General features: G+C 47.6%; 1 protein-coding gene across 10 annotated transcripts in view; it reads left to right on the top strand.

Moving 5' to 3' along the window:
- Nucleotides 1-12810: 12810 nt before the first annotated feature.
- KCNC2 (potassium voltage-gated channel subfamily C member 2) overlaps nt 12811-20478 on the top strand; it is a 417946-nt gene continuing 410278 nt past the window's right edge. For 3 of the 10 annotated variants that reach the window (XM_063927451.1, XM_063927447.1, XM_063927450.1), the window contains exons 1-2: nt 12813-13408; nt 13958-14586. In XM_063927451.1, the coding sequence (XP_063783521.1) occupies nt 14011-14586 (576 nt within the window). In that variant the 5' untranslated portion in view covers nt 12813-13408; nt 13958-14010. Of the gene's footprint in view, nt 13409-13957; nt 14587-20478 lie in introns of all 10 variants that reach the window. The other 7 variants (XM_063927443.1, XM_063927446.1, XM_063927448.1 and 4 more) reach the window with 5 other exon arrangements.

Here is a 20478-nt window from a genome sequence, read left to right on the forward strand (position 1 = left end):
CATCCACGCCTGCTTTGGCCAGACCGCTCCCCCTAAATGGTGGCTTAACGCCGCTATTCAGCCCCCTCCCGCCCAGCGACCGCCTCTGTCTCAGATGCGATCGCTAGGCAATGAAAGCTGTCATGTGCCAGTGCACTGCGGTGCCGGCGCATGCGCAGTTCCGACACGATCGCTGCGCTGCGACAAACTGCAGCGAGCAATCGGGTCAGAATGACCCCCCCTTGTCTCTCACTATGGGCAAAGATGGGAGGACTCCATTAAATAAAGAGGATAAGTTATACCGGCTAAAGGCGTTCCCTTAAATGTACCAAGTAACGGGGCATATCAGTTACTCACGGCTGAAGAATGCTGCCTTCCACTTACATCCGGTCTCGATATGGCACACTTCGGCAGTCACTGAGCAGTTGCCCGGACCTCTGCTGCACTGCGGTCTACAGGGCTACTCTCTCCGGACACCTGAGCAGTTGCCTGGGCCTCCACTATGCTGTGAGTCACGGGTCTGCTTTCTTCTTGATGAGACTGTGACTTAAACTGCAACTGTGTCTTTAAGTACAATAATGTCTTTAAGGCAGACTGCATTCTTGGGGGGCATTCCGACCTGATCGTAGCTGTGCTAAATTTAGCACAGCTACGATCACTTACACTGACATGTGGGGGGACGCCCAGCATATCAGGCCGGCCCCCCCTTCCTGCACAAGTACAAAAGCATCGCACAGCGGCAACGCTTTTGTACTTGAAGAGTAACTCCCAGCCAGCGCGGCTCCTGCGGGCTGGCCGGGAGTTACTTGTCGTTGCCCGGGTTGCTGCGGCTGCCTGTGATGTCATGCAGCCGCTGCGGGCCGCCCCCCCCGCACGGTCCAGCCATGCCTGCATTGGTCGAACCGCGCCAACAAAACAGCAGCCAACCGCCACCGTGCCGCCCCCTAACGCCCAGCGACCGCCCCTGCCTGTTAATAAGGCAGAGGCGATCACTAGGCAATGACAGCCGTCGGCTGTCAGCCATGCGCCGGCGCACTGTGGCGCCAGTGCATGCGCACTTCTGACCTGCGCTGCGATGAACTGCAGCGAGCGATCAGGTCAGAATGACCCCCTTAATATAGGGCTGGTTCCCTATGCAGGCTTACTTATGTGCTGGCATGCAGGCTGGCTCTCGCAAAACTGTGTTTTAACTGTAGGCTATGTGTGCTACGCGGCTGCTGGGCTTTCCCCTCTGGGCTGCAGGGCTGCTGCTGGTACTGGTACTCACAGATGCTGTAACACATATTGCATAGTTGCCGACTTCTGGGCTGCTCTCTCCGGGAGAGAGCAGCCCGTCGGCTCAACAGGGGGGGCAGGCAGTGAGGTGACGTGACAGGGGGGCGGGCCAGAGGCGGAACAGGGCGTGGCTTCTGGACCGCATCATTTAAGCCACACCCCCGCACTGTGTAATGCCGCGATTACCGGCATTATACAGCAGGGGGCGTGGTTACGATGACGCGATTCAACAAGAATCGCGTCATCGCTTGCCCGGACCGCCCACTTTACTCTTTAAGTGGGTGGCGGGCAGGGGGTGACCCGCGGATATCGGGAGACTTGCCTGCTCTTCCGGGGGGCCGGGAGGGTCACCCGTTTTTCGGGAGCCTCCCGGCCATTCCGGAGGGTAGGCAAGTATGACATATTGGGGATAACTGCTTCCCAAAATGGGACCTCCCTTGGCTGCCGTGAACCCTCTTCCCTGCAGGGCTTCCCTTCTTATATTAGCCTGTGCTGCTGAACTCTATTAGCTGTTTCACAGTGAGGTTTTCTTATGCTGCTGCTGCTGCTGCTGCTGCTACAGTAGTCTCACTCTTAAATGCAGGGCTGTTTTTTCCCCTGGGATTTCTCTCTGGTGGCTGTGGGGGCTATTCATATGGCCGGTCACCTCTTAGTCCCAGCTGAAAGCCATGTGTAATGGCACCTCAGACTTGCTGCTGTCAGTCTCTGTGCGTCTCTACCGGGGCCTACAGTCTCTCTGCTGCTGTCACTTTCCCCCTGGGACTTCCCACGGAGCATAGCCGCCGCTGTCCGTGCTGCCCCACACAGGGTGCTCCTGCATACACACCCCGCCAGCTGGGCACACTGCTCTCCTCTCTGCCAGTTGCACTTTTCTCCTCACAGTGTCCCACTTGCACACACTTCAGCATACTTTTGTCTACGAAAACAGGAGCTCCTCTCCTTCCCCCCTGTCCTGTCTAGGACCAGGTTCCATTCTCCCTCCCTGCAGGCAGCCAATCAGATAGGAGACCACAGGCTACCTGGAAACATTGTTTTAGATGTGGGTTGCATTAACCCTCTGCAGTGGTGCAAGTAGAAAAAATGTCTTATAGGTATTGTGTGCGCGCGCCCAAAAAATGGGTGTGGCCAAATGCCATATGGGGGCGTGATACACATATGGGGGGGGGCAGATACACATATGACCCCAACAGTGCCAGATACATGTTGCCCCAGAGTGCCAGATATACAGTGCCCCAGAGTGCTAGATACACATTGCCCCAGAGTGCCAGATACACAATTTCCCCCACAGTGCCAGATACACAAATGCCCCCACAGTACCAGATATACATTGCCCCACAGTGCCAGACATACATTGCCCCACAGTGTCAGATACACAAATGCCCCCACAGTGCCAGATACACAAATGCCCCCACAGCGCCAGATACACATTGCCCCCACAGTGCCAGATATACATTGCTCCACAGTGCCAGATACACAAATGCCCCCACAGTGTCAGATACACAAATGCCCCCACAGTGCCAGATATACATTGCCCCACAGTGTCAGATACACAAACACCCCCACAGTGCCAGATACACAAATGCCCCCACAGTGCCAGATATACATTGCCCCACAGTGCCAGATACACAAATGCCCCCACAGTGTCAGATACACAAATGCCCCCACAGTGCCAGATATACATTGCCCCACAGTGCCAGATATACATTGCCCCACAGTGCCAGATACACAAATGCCCCACAGTGTCAGATACACAAACACCCCCGCAGTGCCAGATACACAAATGCCCCCACAGTGCCAGATACACAAATGCCCCCACAGTGCCAGATATACATTGCCCCACAGTGCCAGATACACAAATGCCCCACAGTGTCAGATACACAAACACCCCCACAGTGCCAGATACACAAATGCCCCACAGTGCCAGATATACATTGCCCCACAGTGCCAGATATACAGTGCCCCCTGCTCACCGCTGCCTGTTTGTGCTGTGTGAGGGGAGGAGAGTGCAGCGCAGCACCTCTCCTGCCCCTCAGTGCTCGTGAAGTCCAGTTTCTGCAGCTCCAGCTGCGGGTATCTCGAATGAGGGGCCGGTTTGTTAGCCAATCAGAGCTCGCGGACCGACAGCTGATCAGGAGCCGCGGCTGCCGGTCCGCAAGCTCTGATTGGTTAGCAAACTGATGCCTTATTGCAGTGGCGTAACTAGAAATTTTTCTCCCCCAAGCCAAAAAATTCTTCGGTGCCCCTCCCCATCCCCCATAACTGCCACTAGTAAAGGGTCAAACATGTGTGCGCCGAAGGGGCGCGCCACAAAAGAGGCGTGGCTTTGTTAAAATGGGCGTGGCTTCGCATAAAGGGGCGTGGCATTGCAGGAAAAGACTACCTTATACCCCAGTTTTGCAACCTGCACGCCCAGACGTTAGCCACCACAGGAAAGAAAAATAATCCTGATTCATGCCCCTTACATTATTTGTCATTTTTCCTCCTTATAGTAATGCCCAGTATACATTATGCCACATACTGCAATGGCCCTAAGACATTATGCCACACACAATAATGCACATGACACAATATGCACACACCGTAATGCCCCCGACACATTATGCCACACACCGTAATGCCTGTGACACATTATGACAGGAATCGTAATGCCCGTTATACATTATGCTACACACTACAATGCCCCTGATACATTATAGCACATACAATGTCTGTGACACATTATGACACACACCGCAATGTCCGTGATACATTATGCCACACACTGCAATGCCCCTGATACATTATAGCACATACAATGCCTGTGACACATTATGACACACACTGCAATGACCCTGAGACATTATACCACAGACCACAATGCCCGTGATATAGTATACAACACACCATAATGCCTGACACATCATGACACACACCGCAATGTCCGTGATACATTATGCCACACACTGCAATGACCCCGAGACATTATACCACATACCACAATGCCCGTGATATAGTATGCCACACACCGTAATGCCTGTGACACATTATGACACACACTGCAATGTCCGTGATACATTATGCCACACACCGTAATGCCCATTACACATTAAGTCCTACAGTAAGGCTTCTAATTACTTTTAAATTACCTGCTCATTGCCAGGGGTTTCATGCTCTTGGTTCCATGCACGGTGCCAGGGGCTTTCATGCTCAGGGTGTCATGCTCGTTTCCAGGGGTTTCATGCACTGGGTGTCATGCTCGTTGCCAGGTGTTTCATGCACTGGGTGTCATGCTCGTTGCTAGGGGGTAGTGCTTGTAGCTAGGGCTGTGCTCCCAGTGCCACATATGTCCCCAGTGCCAGATATTCCCCCACAGTGCCAGGTACTCACATGCCCCCAGTGCCAAATATAGCCCCCCCTCCCCCCCATGTGCCAGGTACACATATACCCTCCCAGTGCCACATATGCCCCCAGTGCCAGATATTCCCCAACAGTGCCAGGTACTCACATGCCCCCAGTGCCAAATATAGCCCCCCCATGTGCCAGGTACACATATGCCCCCAGTGCCAGATATTCCCCCCATGTGCCAGGTACTCACATGCCCCCAGTGCCAAATATAACCCCCCCATGTGCCAGGTACACATATACCCCCCCCCAGTGCCACATATGCCCCCAGTGCCAGATATTCCCCCACAGTGCCAGGTACTCACGTGCCCCCAGTGCCAAATATAGTCCCCCCAATGTGCCAGGTACACATATACCCCCCCAGTGCCACATATGCCCCCTCAGTGCCACATATGCCCCCCTCCCACTGTGCCGCATATGCTCCCTTAGTGCCCCCCCTCGTGCTCCCCCGCTGTTTTGTGATGGGGGAACACGGAGGGCACAGCGCGCACCTCTTCTGTGTCCCTCCTGGGTCTCCGGCGGGTCTGTTAAAGGAAGTGCCGGTTTGTGAGCCAATCAGAGCTCATGAACGGCACTTCCTTTATTAGACCCGCCGGAGACCCAGGAGGGACACAGGAGAGGCGCGCGCTGTGCCCTCCGTGTCCCTCCAACACAGCAGGCAGCAGCGGAGGGAAGGAGGGAGAGGAGATCACAGATTGACATGCAGACGCTCGTTCACATGTCAATCTGCGCTAAATCAGTGGCGGTGCCCCCGCAGCCCTGCGCCCCAAGCCACCGCGAGGGCTGCGGGGGCAGTAGTTACGCCACTGCCTTATTAAGATCACCCCTTGCAGCAGCAGACGCTGGAGCGGAGACCGGACATCACTGAGAATTGAGGGGTAGGAGAGGCGCTGCGCTCTCCTTCCCTCACATAGCAGCCAGCGGCAGCACTGCTGGTACTGGTGAGCGGCTCAGTGGTACTGCAGTCACAGTGAGTGGCGGCCCGGCGGTGGTGGGTACGGCGTACCCATGGCTAAATTCTTAACGGTACGCCGTACCCACCCACTTGCACCGCTGACACTCTGTTAAACTCTTTAGCTGTGGCCTGCAAGTCTGTCTCAATATAAAAGGGCAGCTTGGGGTGTGTAGTGCCACAGCTGTATGCTGCATGCTTCTTGATCACACAGGGGCATGCTGGCACTTGTGGTACCACAATCCACTTTCAGGGGTGCCACACTTGTCAATTATAAGTTATCTAATTACTTTCAATTTCAGGTTCCCCCCTTTTTGAAGACCAGCATCTCCTGACCACACCTGTCTCCTACCCCCACCCCTTTTGTCACTAATACCTATACAGCATTTATGGATTGAACTTAACTCTTTGTTGCACTGTCCTTTACATTTTAGGATGCTGATGTGACCAGGATTCAAACCCGTTGCCTATGACACTGCAGTCGGACACTCTATTCATTGAGCTATCTGCCCTTGCATAGAAGGCTAGAGAATTCCAAGCTGGATGGTTTTAACTATTTGACGCTTACATTGTACTTTGTGAAGGGGTGATCAGAGTTGCAGCTGGGCAGATCTATGTAGTGTGTGGCTGCAAGAGATTGGATGTGTCGCTGCACAATGCATGGATCCACTCAATTATGGTGCTGGTTATTTTTTTACGGGGTACAGGTAGCTTCATATAGTTATAAATCTCATAGTTTTTATGCAGGATCAAGTGGTTCGGTGGGTGGAGTGTTTGGCTGGGATGTGCTGAAATGCACAGGTTTTTTTGGTCCATCCTTTTAAACTCAAATGAGCACTGTGGGCAGTGGCCTAACAAGGGTGGGGCAACCGAGGCATGTGCCCTGTGTGCCAGTACTGGGACTGGTAGTCAGGGATGAGCCAGATCTGGCCCCGCTACCATTGCCAGGTACATAGCTTCCTAACAAGGTGACTGTACAGTGCCCAGCATTCATCAGCAGACCAGTCATGTGACCAGACTGCAGTGCTAAGGAAGGGAAGGGAAGGGAAGAAGGATTGATCTAGATAGGGGAAGGGAAGCCCTGTAAGGAACAGACAGGAAGGGGGTGGGGTCTATTATGGTAATTACAAACCTGGTGTTGGTGGTGGAGTGATTAGCAGCATCTTAAAAGGTTTTCTTTTTATATCTGTGTGGCTTATCTATTGCTGTATAACTTAAATCTGCTGTATTATGTGCAATGTTTTTGATGTCTATAAAGCGCCTTGATTCCTGTTGGAGAAAGAGTGCTACTGTATATAAAAAACATTATTATTATAAAAATTATTATTATTATTATCATCATTATTATTAATAATAATAATAATAAAGATAATAAAGTGCATACAGAACAGGTTTGGAGGAAGTGGGTGTGAGTCGCATAATTAGTCAGCTGATGGGGCACCCAGCATGCAGAAACTTTGCTCATGTCAAAATTTTCATGGAGTATCAAGCAGATTGGTCCCAATGAGATACCTACACTATCTCCTTCGCTAACTAGGCCATGGTCAACCGAGTGTCCACCTCAACTATGGCCCGCATGTCAGCAACGTCTTTGGTGATGGCGGACGCAAGTCGGCTGCATCACTCCTTGTCTTCCAAAGAATGTCTACCATGCCACAACTCTGCAAAAACACTCAAACACAGTGGTTCGGGATGATGCTTCCTCCCCAAAAGCAGCTTGCAGTCAGTCAAAACTCTCCTCCTGTCGCAGACCACTCTTGTAGTCATCCATGTGGAAACTTATTGCACACCCCTCATACATATAGACAAGAGTGGCACTATAAGGAAAATACAGACAAGAGGGGCACTAAGCAAGACATTATTATTTTTCAAAAAGTGACATTTTTAGTTTGCCCTGGGATCCATTGACCCTAGTTATGCCTATGGCTGTGGGACCTGTTACCTGCATTCCAATGACAACGGGGCAAACAGAAAAGACATTGAAAGCATATCTGAATTGGCTTCCGATCACATAACTACATCCCCTGAATTGCATTATACCGATTTCACCTGAAAATTATCAGCTGAGATATTGGCAGAAGAACCTTGACCAGTGTTACAATTCTTAAAATCTGCCTTTAAAATGCTTTTTTGATAATGTTCTAGTGAATTGCCTTAATACTGTTGAGTGCTGCAGGTGGCATTGAAACAACAAACAATGGTGCTTTTCAGTTACTATATGACCAGCAGTACTTACAAATATTTGAGCATTAGTGAACACACATTCAAACAATGCACTACTAGAACATGTGCTATTATCCACAGAAATGTGATCATGCTGATATTAATAAAACAGCACAATGGCTAGCCTTGAAATCCTGATGCAAGATCCACAAGTACAATAAGTGTGCTATGTAAATAATATACAGTACATATACGGTACAGGTGTTCTGTTACATTGATTTAGAAGAAATAAATATTCCACTATCTGTACAAACTAGCTTCCATAACAAATTACATATGAATTTTTGTATTCAAATTACTTAGGTTTTTCTGTAACCAAATCCTTTTCAGATACAGTATGTTGACATGTAGGAGGTAATTAATGTAATGTAAAACTAGCAAGGTTCAGTGCAGCATTTTCTCTGGCTAAAGCGTATGCAGACGGGAAGGGGGGGGGGGGAATCAGAGTTTGCAGCGGATCTGCATTATATATTAACACTAGAATGGAGGGGAGGTTTACATTTCACACTTGGCACATTAGTCTGTATTGTATACTGGTCTTCAATATGGCCCGCCATCAAGGGGGGTCGGCAGGTACTTGAGTCCCAGGCCCTGCCAGAAAGGGGGCCCGGATGTCAGCAGTGCGGTATATGTATGTAGTGCCAGACCCACCAGTGTTCCAGGTAGCGCGGCAGTGGCAGGCAGTAGTCGGCATATAGAGAGAGACATGAAGAGCTGCATTGTAACTATGGCATCGGCCGCGAGCCAATCAGAGCTCGAGGATCGGCAGCCAATCAGGAGCCGATGGCTCCTGTTTGGCTGCCGGTCCACGAGCTCCGATTGGCTTGCGGGCCGCGGCCGATTACACATTTAAAATGCCGCTGTCCCTGTCTCTATATGCCGGCTACTGCCTGCCGCTGCCACGCTCCCTGGAACACTGGTGGATCCGGCACTACATATACAACACTGCAGTGCTAATGGAACATTTTGCTATTTCCATTGGAAAATAAAGGGGAAGTGTTTGATTTAAATGCCACACAGACACACCGGGAATCTGCTAATGTACGTGTAGATGCTGCCGCCTTACTATAGATCCCATTCTGTTTAGGATACAATCAATTTGGCTACTTCTAATTGTAAAAAAGTGTCAGAGCTTTTCTTCTTTACCACGTCCCATTGTATTACTATATGGTATATATCGCACTCATTACATTATTATATATTGAACCTATTATACTAGTATACACTACAGTATATTGTCACTCTGTTGCTTAATAAAAGGGACCATTATATTACCAATTCACTCCTCTGTCATGTTAGGATGCAGCACTATGCACTACAAACTTGATGACACTACAACTAGTTCATATACTGTACAATGTATATTTGTGTTCACCAATGTATTTATTACTAAAAGCTCTAACATGCCAGGTGCGCACTTAGGAGGGATAACCTATTGCCTGGAAACACCTTTCCTGAGCAGGGACTGGGGTGGTTGATAACCTAGGCTGGGGAATGTTACATTATATCGGAAAGCTGCCAGCTAGTATCCAGGCCAGGGAGGAGAGGATGAGGTCTGCCTGGAGAAACGGAGGAAGGCCACCCCCACACCCTTGAAAACCCCCTACCCCACCATCCCACCATAGTTCCTCCCTCCTGACATTTCTCCACGAGTCCTCTCCGCTTCTTACCTCTGCCAGTGACTGCCTGCTCTCTGAGGAAGTTCTCCACCTGCCGTTGCGACCATTGATGTGGATAAGATGTAATGCTGCAGCTCTGCCGTGCACCCAGGTAAGTAAATTGTAATTATCACTATATTTATCACCCTTTTCCTGTCACGCTTACCCTCTCCCTCTCTGTTTCTTCTAGTCACCCACTACCTCTCCCTATCACCCTCTGTCACCCAGTGGTGCAAGTGGGCAGGTACGGGTGGGTACGGCGTACCCGTAAGAATTTAGCCGTGGGTACGCCGTACCCACACCGACGGGCCGCCGCTCCTCTTCCTTCCCTCCCTCCCCCACGCCGCACCGCCGCACACGCCGCACCGCCGCTGATGTGAGGGCAGGAGAGGCAGGAGAGTGCAGCCTGCGCCTCTCGTTCCCCTCAGTCTCCGGTGGGTGTTTCAGTTTACTTCAGCGCCGATCCGTGAGCCAATCAGAGCTCGCACCCGCGAGCTCTGATTGGCTCACGGATCGGCGCTGAATTAAACTGAGACACCCGCCGGAGACTGAGGGGATTGAGAGGCGCAGGCTGCACTCTCCTTCCCTCACATGACAGACAGGAGGACAGCGACGGCAGCGGTGAGTAGGGGAGGGGGGCATGTTATACCTGGCACTGGGGCGGCATGTATACCTGGCACTGGGGGCATATCTGGCACAGGGGGGCATATATACCTGGCACTGGGGGATATCTGGCACTGGGGGGGCATGTTATACCTGGCACTGGGGGCATATCTGGCACAGGGGGGGTATATATACCTGGCACTGGGGGATATCTGGCACAGGGGGGCATGTATACCTGGCACTGGGGGCATATCTGGCACAGGGGGGCATATATACCTGGCACTGGGGGGCATATCTGGCACAGGGGGGCATATATACCTGGCACTGGGGGATATCTGGCACTGGGGGGGCATGTTATACCTGGCACTGGGGGATATCTGGCACTGGGGGGGGGGCACGTATACCTGGCACTGGGGGATATCTGGCACTGGGGGCATATCTGGCACAGGGGGGCATATATACCTGGCACTGGGGGATATCTGGCACTGGGGGATATCTGGCACTGGGGGCATATCTGGCACAGGGGGGCATATATACCTGGCACTGGGGGATATCTGGCACAGGGGGGCATGTATACCTGGCACTGGGGGATATCTGGCACTGGGGGGGCATGTTATACCTGGCACTGGGGGATATCTGGCACTGGGGGGGCATGTTATACCTGGCACTGGGGGATATCTGGCACTGGGGGCATATCTGGCACAGGGGGGCATATATACCTGGCACTGGGGGATATCTGGCACAGGGGGGCATGTATACCTGGCACTGGAGGATATCTGGCACTGGGGGCATATCTGGCACTGTAGGGGCATTTCTGTATCTGGCACGGGGGCAATGTACACAGTGGGGGCATTTGTGTATCTAGCACTGTGGGGCAATGTGCATCTGGCACTGTGGGGCAATGTGTATCTGGCACTGTGAGGCAATGTGTATCTGACACTCTGGGGACATTTGTGTATCTGGCACTCTGGGGACATTTGTGTATCTGGCACTGTGGGGCAATGTGTATCTGGCACTGTGGGGTTATATGTATCTGGCACTGTGGGGCAATGTATATCTAGCACTGTGGGGCAACGTGTATCTGACACTATTGGGGTCATACGTGTATCTGCCCCTCCCCCATATGTGTATCACGCCCCCATTTTCATTGGCCACGCCCCATGTGGCATTTAGCCACACCCATTTTTTTTGCGCGCGCGGCTTCGGCGCGCGCACACAGTACCCGTAAGACATTTTTTCTACTTGCACCACTGCTGTCACCCCATCATCCTCTCCGTCTCCATATGCCTCTCACCGTCATCCTGTCCATGTCACCCTTTTCCTCTCCGTCACCCTCGCCCAGTCATCCTCTCCCTGTCCCCATCATCCTTTTCCTGTGACCCTCTTCTTCACCCTGTCATTCCCGTCCTTTTACCATCTTCCTCTCTCTCCGTCACCCTCTCCACCTGCCTGCTACCCTCTTCCTCTCAGATTTAGGTGTGTGTATGTAGAATTGATTTGGCTTTCACTATAAATTTAGTATATATTCTGGTTTTCTGTGGGTGTGTGAATTTACAGCAGTTTTCTCTCCTATATTTCTGTGTTTTTATAGTAAATATTATAGGATAACATGTTACACCCACAGCGCAAACTTTGGCAATTTATTTTTAAACTGGTTTACACACCAATTGATTTCCCACTCACGCTTTAGCTCCACCCACATTATTCACAGCTCCGCCCACCTCTGTGTTCCACCTTTTCCCAGAGAAGGGGTGGGGGGCCCTGCCCATTTTGTCAGTCCCGGTCCCCACTATTCCTAATGGCAGCCCTGTCAATATGTAGCTTTATATTGCATACTTGCCAGCAGAATATGTTCTACTTAGTGCACTTTGCTTCAGCTATGGTACCCTGACCATCAAAAAAGACTGCTGAGTACCCTTTATTAATACTGGCCACAGATAAATAAATTCCATTTCTCTCATTTATCATTTGTTTTTAGGAGAGGGACATTATTTATCTCTCTCTCTCTGTGTAATAAATATGGGCCTATTTCAGTTTTTATAAGCAATTTATGTGTTATTGAATATGGCTATTGGCAATTCCTGGTTTTTGGATTATAACTCCACTGGGATTTTTTTTGCATGAATACCCCACCATGGTAGCATCTGTAACTCTACAAAAGATGTACAGTATTCTAAGGTCTACATAATTCCCCATGTGCTGGAATCTGGTGTAAATATATCACACACAGCCATGCTAGTTCCTTAGATGCTTGGACCTCCGGGGAATTAGCTGATGAAAGTTATGCAAGTATGTTTTGAGTGTATACAAATATAAAGTAAGAAAGCCAGAGAAATGGCTTTGCTCTGTGAAATCATTGGTGTTTGTAAGGTACATGGGCTGTTGGGAAGACATCTGGGAGCTTAGTTCATCTGTTCAGTTAAGTAGCATAGAGAATCAATGCACCATACATTGATAAGTAGAAATTCATTATCCGATATGACTAGGTCACGATATTACTAGTTTTATCACTGATATCTGATTACAGGACATGATATCATCCTACGTACCACAAAGTGGAATGCTGCAGTTTTATATACCCAAACCCTTGTACCCGTGTAAATGAAGTTGAATTTACAGTTGTGCACAATAAGGCTGCTCCACAAAGAAGGGTTGCTAGGTGTCCTCAAACAAAAAAAGCTGCTGTGAGACTTGGCAGGGATTCACCTGTAACTAGGTGACGCTTTCCCTCTGTCTCTCACTAGATAAAACTATCGCTTACTGCTAATGGAAAAATAGATGATCACTTCTCTGAGAAAAGGTGATGACAGACCCTCTGCCAGAAAATGTGTGGTTTTAAAATAGAGCAGATGAGTCTTTCATGAGGGGGCGAAGGATGTTCCCATTGGAGGGTGTGTGAAAGCTGTGCTATGAGTTTGTGCGGTGGTGCTGAAAGGACAGCTCCTCTCCCCAGGCAAGGAGACAGCATCATCTCCACCCATTGTAGCCTCCGCACCATCATCTCCAGCCCAGGGCTTGAAAAACGCCGGGATCACACACTTGTTTTTGTAATTCATTTAGGAGCTGATGAATTCTTTCTGCTCTCGCATTTAATGGCTACCGCCTGTTGTGATTCTGGCATTCTTACAGCACATATAGTTAAAAGCGAGGAGGAAGATGCTCTTTAAAATTGGCTGAACAGATATTTCATCATTTCGGAGTTGGAAAAAGAATACCCTATCCTTAAGAAAACGAACAGGTAGTTTGTGCCTCAACATCGCTTATCGACTTTGATCTTAACGTTAAAAAAGAAGAGCGACTTGCAATTCAAAGGGCACTTTTATTCTCCCTCTCTGAGGTATGGTGGGGCTGTGCCTTTATGTATCTTTGTAACGAGACATGTGTTGCTGTACATACAAATTCTGTGTGCTTGCGTACAATGTAGCATAAAGAGGTGTGTGTGTGTGTGTGTGTGTGTGTGTGTGTGTGTGTGTGTGTGTGTGTGTGTGTTTGTTTGTGTTTTGGGGGCAGGGGGGCTATCTATCGTACTTTGCTTGCAAATGTTAATATTAATCGATGTGATACACATGCTGTAATATGTTGCAAATATGATTGTCTGATCTGTGCAGCTACCGCTGCGTGTTATTGACACGCAACGGTCACTGATCATATTCATATTACAGTATGTGACTTGTGATGAGGAGGAGGCGGGGTGCTGGGTGACAGGTGGGAGGGAACTTGGGAACTTCTTACTAACTGCAGATCAGGAAGTTTAGTATTTGAATTCTGAAACTCCTTGAAAGGCATTTTAGATTTTCTGTAACCAGAGAGATCGTGAATGTATTTCTCGTCCTCATACTCATACTGCCCCCCTTATGTCTTACCCTCCTGTACTCTGTCACCGCAGGACTCGGGATACTTTCACCTGCAACCCATGCGCGTCATGTCGGTTCCAGAGATATGGGTAAGCTCGATGAGAACGAGAGGATAATCCTCAATGTGGGGGGCACACGGCACGAGACATACCGGAGTACCCTAAAGACCGTGCCAGGGACCCGGCTGGCACTGCTAGCATGCGAATCCCACAGCGACCCAGGCCTGGAGCAACACCCGCTCCCGGGTCCCTTTCAGAGCAGCTGGCGGGGAAACGAGTTCTTCTTTGACCGACATCCAGGTGTCTTTGCCTATGTCCTCAACTACTACCGCACGGGCAAGCTGCATTGCCCGGCCGATGTGTGCGGACCCCTCTTCGAGGAGGAGCTGGCGTTCTGGGGCATTGATGAGACGGACGTTGAGCCTTGTTGCTGGATGACCTACCGGCAGCACCGTGATGCAGAGGAAGCACTGGACATCTTCGAGTCACCGGACTTGATCACAGGAGAACCCCCGCCTATAGATGAGGATGAAGAGGATTTAGGGAAGAGACTTGGCATAGAGGACGTGGTGGGTCCTAGTGGGAAGGCTGGACGCTGGAGAAGGCTGCGGCCCCGCATTTGGGCTTTATTTGAAGATCCTTATTCTTCCAGGGCCGCCCGGGTAAGTGCTACCAGTGCTATCTATCCCGTCAGTACAAGCAGGGTGTGTGTATAACTGTGTATGATATAACTACTGTAACTGTGGATGTCAGCGTCACACAGGTGTCCCGAAATCATTATATAGTGCAACAGTTGTAACTATATGGCTCTTACTTTTAAGATGTTACTTATTGTTACATGTCAGTGCACAGACGGCTACTTTTCATATGCTATATTGGGATAGATTTGTTTCTATGTGTTGATTTTCTGGTCATTAATATTGCAAATGTGTGTACCCCAATACCCCCTCTACTCCATCCCTTTTAGAAAATAAGATTTTTTGCAAGCAGGGCCCTCTCTCCTCATAATTCATGCCTCTCCCTGGGCCCATTAACACAGCCAATATGCATAGGCTATAGCTATGCCTACATTTCATTTATGTAAATATATTACTTTGATTATGTAATGTTACATTGTTGTCTTGTTTACCCTGTTCTGTACCATGTATGGCGTTCAGAAATTTGTGGCACTTAATAAATAATGCTAATAATAATATTAATAACAATACTGTACTTTCTTCTGAATATTATTTTTATACAATAACCCCAGAAAATGACTAAATTTATAATTGCCTACTTTTACAGTTTTTATGTATAGGGACATAAATAAGAGTGTAGACCCCCAGACCCTCAAGGTCCATAAACTACTTCCACTAGTTGAACAGCCCTGTCACACTTTTCTCTCCTTGTTATTTAGTAGGACTCGTACTATTATTGGAAGCAGGTGATACATAGTCAGATACAGTAAGTAACTAATCTACAAGCTGATCTAACCTGTGATCCATAGTGCAGGGTAATAAATGGGTATCTCCACCATATTAACAGTGGAACAGATGAGACTACAGTCTCCATATAAAAATAGTCCCATCTATGTGGGTGGTCTTCAGTATGCCGACAGATGGGATCCCGGCGCACAGTATACCGGCGCCGGGATCCCGACAGCCGGCATACTGACACTTATTATCCCTCGTGGGGGTCCACGACCCCCCTGGAGGAAGAATAAAATAGCGTGCCACCGTGCCCGTAGCGTGGTGAGCGCAGCGAGCCCGCAAGGGGCTCATTTGCGCTCGCCACACTGTCGGTAAGCCGGCGGTCGGGCTCCCGGCGGCGGTATGCTGGTCGACGGGAGCCCGACCGCCGGCATACTATAGTGAACCCCATCTATGTGGCAGAATGATAATGATCAGCAATCCAGCCAGCTACACAGGTGGCCATAAAGCATTAAAATTACATTTCTAGTTTCCTCACAAAATTATGCAATTTTCATACTCTTTTGTATTTAGGAAGACATTAAGGATGATAGTGTAAGGGGTGTAGGGGCCTCCACATGGAACTGACTATACCCATATACTGTAGCACTGGTCACAGCTACTCTGGATTCAGCTCCAGGTCCAAGTGCACTTCCTTATTTATAATAGGTGCAGTGTGTGCGGTGCACATGCCCCCCCCCCCCCCCCCCTCGGGATCCATGGTGCAGCAGTAGCGCTGCAGAAATCACTGGGAAGATTCCCTGTGTTTCGCGCATGCACAATAGGAAAATCACTGGGAAAATGGCTGCTGCACTATTTCCCAGAGATCTGTGCATGCACTCTATGCTCTGGGACAGCGATAGAGTCCCCTAGGTACCCAGGTGTCCAGAGTTACAGTGCTGCTGGTTAGAGAGGTGGGGGCCCAGACGGACCCTGCACATGGACCACCTCCTCTCTAAATAAGCCTCTGCCCATGCGGCACTTAATCTGGCCCTGACATGTTTGATTTGCAATAGAAATATGAGTACAAATCGTAACATAGTATCTAAGGTTGAAAAAAAACAATTGTCCATCGGGTTCAACCTATTTGTGGTCTCCTATGCACGATTATTTTGTATAAAATTTTGACTGAAGTTGCTAACTAACCGTTCCGATTAACCCCTCTTTTTTATAATAACCATAGTGCGTGACTATGCCCCGTAACCCTGGATATCCTTGACAAATATGGATAGAAAGTCACAATTGCGCACACGTGGCTGCTTTTCTCGGTGAAAGAAATGAAGTTCCACCAACACTTCACAGATATAAACAAACAAAGATAGAGAACCTCCACATAGAATAGCGCACACAGAGGATACTTATTAATTTGATGAATCTTTCAATGGTCTTTCAGAGAATTTGTATAACCTCAAAAAAAAAAAAAAAAAATACAATATAGTGTTATATCTTTATGACATTTCTTATAAGTCTTTATGAGGAAACTCGTACCCTTAAATTTGTCTATCAGGTTAGTGATAGACAAAAAAGCATCTGAAACTCAGAATGATCCCACAGGGTTCCTGCTCTTAACAGACCCTTCTTCAGAACCTTCTAACAGTAACTCCTCCGGATTTCACATGTGAAAACAGAAAATCACCACCATAGTGTAAAACCATAACATTTATTTTCACAGACAGAGATAAAAATTAGCCTCCCACCCTTATAGGTGGTCTACTAACAGCAAGTAGACAAAAACAGCTTAAAATTGGCCAAGTTGTTAAAACTGCAAATACAGGACTCCTACCAGATGGAATGGTCTACCCTATAAAAAGTAGACTTTATCACAGGATTACTAAAGAAACCTCAGGCGTCCCTGGAAACAGTCCTTCGCCCTGGGTAGTGATCCTCCGTTTGCAGTGCCCCTCCTCACCTTGGTCTACTTTTTATAGGGTAGACCATTCCATCTGGTAGGAGTCCTGTATTTGCAGTTTTAACAACTTGGCCAATTTTAACCTGGATATCCTTATCCATTAGGAATTTATCTAACCCATTCTTAAAGGTGTTGACTGAGTTGGCCATTACAACTTCCTCAGGCAGGGAATTCTAAACACGTATCGTCCTTACCGTAAAAAAGCCTTTACGCCGTATTGTGTGGAATCTCCTCTCCTCTAACCTGAGCGAGTGTCCACGAGTTCTCTGTGTTGATCTAACCAAAAACAGGTCTTGCACAAGATCTGTATATTGTTCCCTTATATATTTGTAAATGTTGATCACGTCCCCTCTTAATCTCCTCTTTTCCAGTGTAAACATGCCTAGTCTTGCAAGCCTTTCCTCGTATTCCAGTGTCTCCATACCCTTAATTAGTTTGGTCGCCCGCCTTTGAACCTTTTCTAGCTCCAGGATATCCTTTTTGTAGTAAGGTGCCCAGAATTGTACACCGTATTCAAGGTGTAGCCTCACAAGTGATTTATATAACGGGAGTATAATACTCTCGTCCCTAGCATCAATTCCCCATTTTATGCATGCTAATATCTTATTAGCCTTCTTTGCTGCAGTCCTACTTTGGGTACTACTGCTTAGTTTGCTATCTATGAGGACACCTAAGTCCTTTTCCAGTACAGAATCCCCTAATTTTACCCCATTTAGTAGGTAGGTGTTCTTTTTGTTCTTGTTACCACAGTGCATTACCTTAAACTTGTCTGTATTGAAGCGCATTCTCCAGTTCGCTGCCCAAGCTTCTAATTTAACTAAGTCATTCTGAAGCGACTCAGCATCCCCCTCCGCATTTATAACTTTACACAATTTGGTATCATCTGCAAAAATTGACACCATGCTCTCTAGACCTTCTGTTAGGTCGTTAATGAAAATATTGAACAATAGCGGTCCTAATACTGAGCCTTGCGGCACACCACTTAGCACTTCAGTCCAAGTTGAAAAAGATCCATTAACCACAACGCGCTGCTCCCTATTATCTAACCAGTTTTTGACCCAAGTGCATATTGTACTTCCTAGCCCTGATTCTTGTAGCTTGTAGATAAATCTCATGTGTGGTACAGTATCGAATGCTTTGGCAAAATCTAAAAAGATTACATCCACCTCTTTACCCTGATCTAGGTTTGCTCTTACCATTTCATAAAAGCCAAGTAAGTTGGTTTGACAGGATCTGTCCTTCATAAACCCATGTTGATTCCTTTTAATGACCTTATTGACTTCAAGGAACTTCTGAACACTATCTCTTAGAATACCTTCCAATACTTTCCCCACTATAGATGTAAGACTAACTGGTCTATAATTACCTGGTTCAGCTTTACTTCCCTTTTTGAATATAGGCACTACTTCCGCTATACGCCAGTCTTTGGGAACCATACCTGATATTACTGAATCCTTAAAGATCAAAAATAGCGGTTTTGCAAGTTTAGAATGAAGCTCCATTAGAACCCTTGGGTGAATACCATCGGGATCTGGTGATTTATTAATCTTTAAATGTTTTAATCGGTCACAGACTACTTCCTCGCTTAAATAAGTACCTATCAGTGGGATATTCTCATTATTGAGATTATATGTTAGTCCCTGAATTGGGTCCTCTCTAGTAAATACTGTTGAAAAAAACTCATTTAGTGTGTCCGCTATGTCATTATCATTTATGCTTAAGACTCCCAACTTGTCTTTTATAAGGGCCTATACTCTCCTTCTTTAATCTCTTGCTATTAATGTATTTAAAGAATATTTTGGGATTCGCTTTGCTTTCCTTTGCTACTAGTTTTTCAGTTTCTACTTTAGCCGCTCTTATTTCCTTTTTGCAAATTTTGTTACATTCCTTATAGTGCTGAAATGACTCTGCTTCCCTATCAGATTTGTATTTTTTAAATGCTCGCCTTTTCTTGCCCATAAGTTCCTTAATCTTTTTGATAAGCCACATCGGTTTATGATTTTTATTCCTTTTTTTGCTGCTCGTAGGAATAAATTTGAGTGTATTTTTAGCTAGCAGGAATTTTAGTACCTCCCATTTCTCCGTAGTATTTTTTCCTAAAAACAAACCTTCCCATTCAATATCCCTGAAAAATACCCTCATCTTTTCAAAATTTGCTTTTCTAAAGTTTAGAGTCCTAGTTGAGCCAGTATAGGGCTGTTTATGGAAACTAATATTGAATGTGACCATATTGTGGTCGCTGTTTCCTGTGGGTTCCCCTACTATAATTCCTGATACCAAATCCCCATTGTTTGTTAATACCAGGTCTAAGATTGCATTGTACCTAGTTGGTTCCTTAATTAGTTGAACTAAGTAGTTATCATTAAGTGTGTTTAAAAACATATTGCCCCTAGCAGTATCACATGAATCGTTTTTCCAGTTTATCTCTGGATAGTTAAAATCTCCCATCACTACTATGTCTCCTACTCCTGCTGCTCTTTCAATTTGCTTTAGTAACAATTCCTCATCAGATGCGTTGATACCAGGCGGCCTATAGCATGCACCCAATACTAACTTTTTTATTCCTTTTCCCCCGCATGCAATTTCTACCCATAATGTCTCGACAGTGTCTACAGTCCCCTCCTGAATATCTTCCCGTATATCAGGTTTTAAAAACGGCTTTACGTAAAGACACACCCCTCCACCCTTTTTATTTAGTCTGTCTCTCCTAAACAGTGTATAGCCCTCTAGATTGACTGTCCAATCATGAGATTCGTCCCACCAAGTTTCAGTAATGCCTATAATATTATACCGTTTGCTTGCTGCAAGTATTTCTAGTTCGCCCTTTTTACCAGTAATGCTTCTGGCGTTTACATACATACAACTAAGATAAGTATTTTCCCTTGCGTTAGGGACATCTTTCACCTTATGTAGCTATGATGACCTGTAATCGTCATTGGTTAGTGCTTTGGTAAAATCTCTTTTAGTACCCATGTTAGTAACCTTACCGCCTGCTCTTACCCTCCCCCCAACTTCTCCCCCATTTCGTTTACTACGGCCATCCCCACTATTCTCACTGCATGACCCGTAGTTTCTAGCTAAACCCTCCCCCCAGGCTCCTAGTTTAAAATCTCCTCCAACCTTCTAACCATCCTTCCCCCCAGCACCACTGCCCCCTCCTCAGTCAGGTGCAAATCTGTCACAACAAAAGAGATGGC

The sequence above is a fragment of the Pseudophryne corroboree genome, chromosome 6, assembly GCF_028390025.1.
Source record: "Pseudophryne corroboree isolate aPseCor3 chromosome 6, aPseCor3.hap2, whole genome shotgun sequence".
Classification (NCBI taxonomy): Eukaryota; Metazoa; Chordata; class Amphibia; order Anura; family Myobatrachidae; genus Pseudophryne; species Pseudophryne corroboree.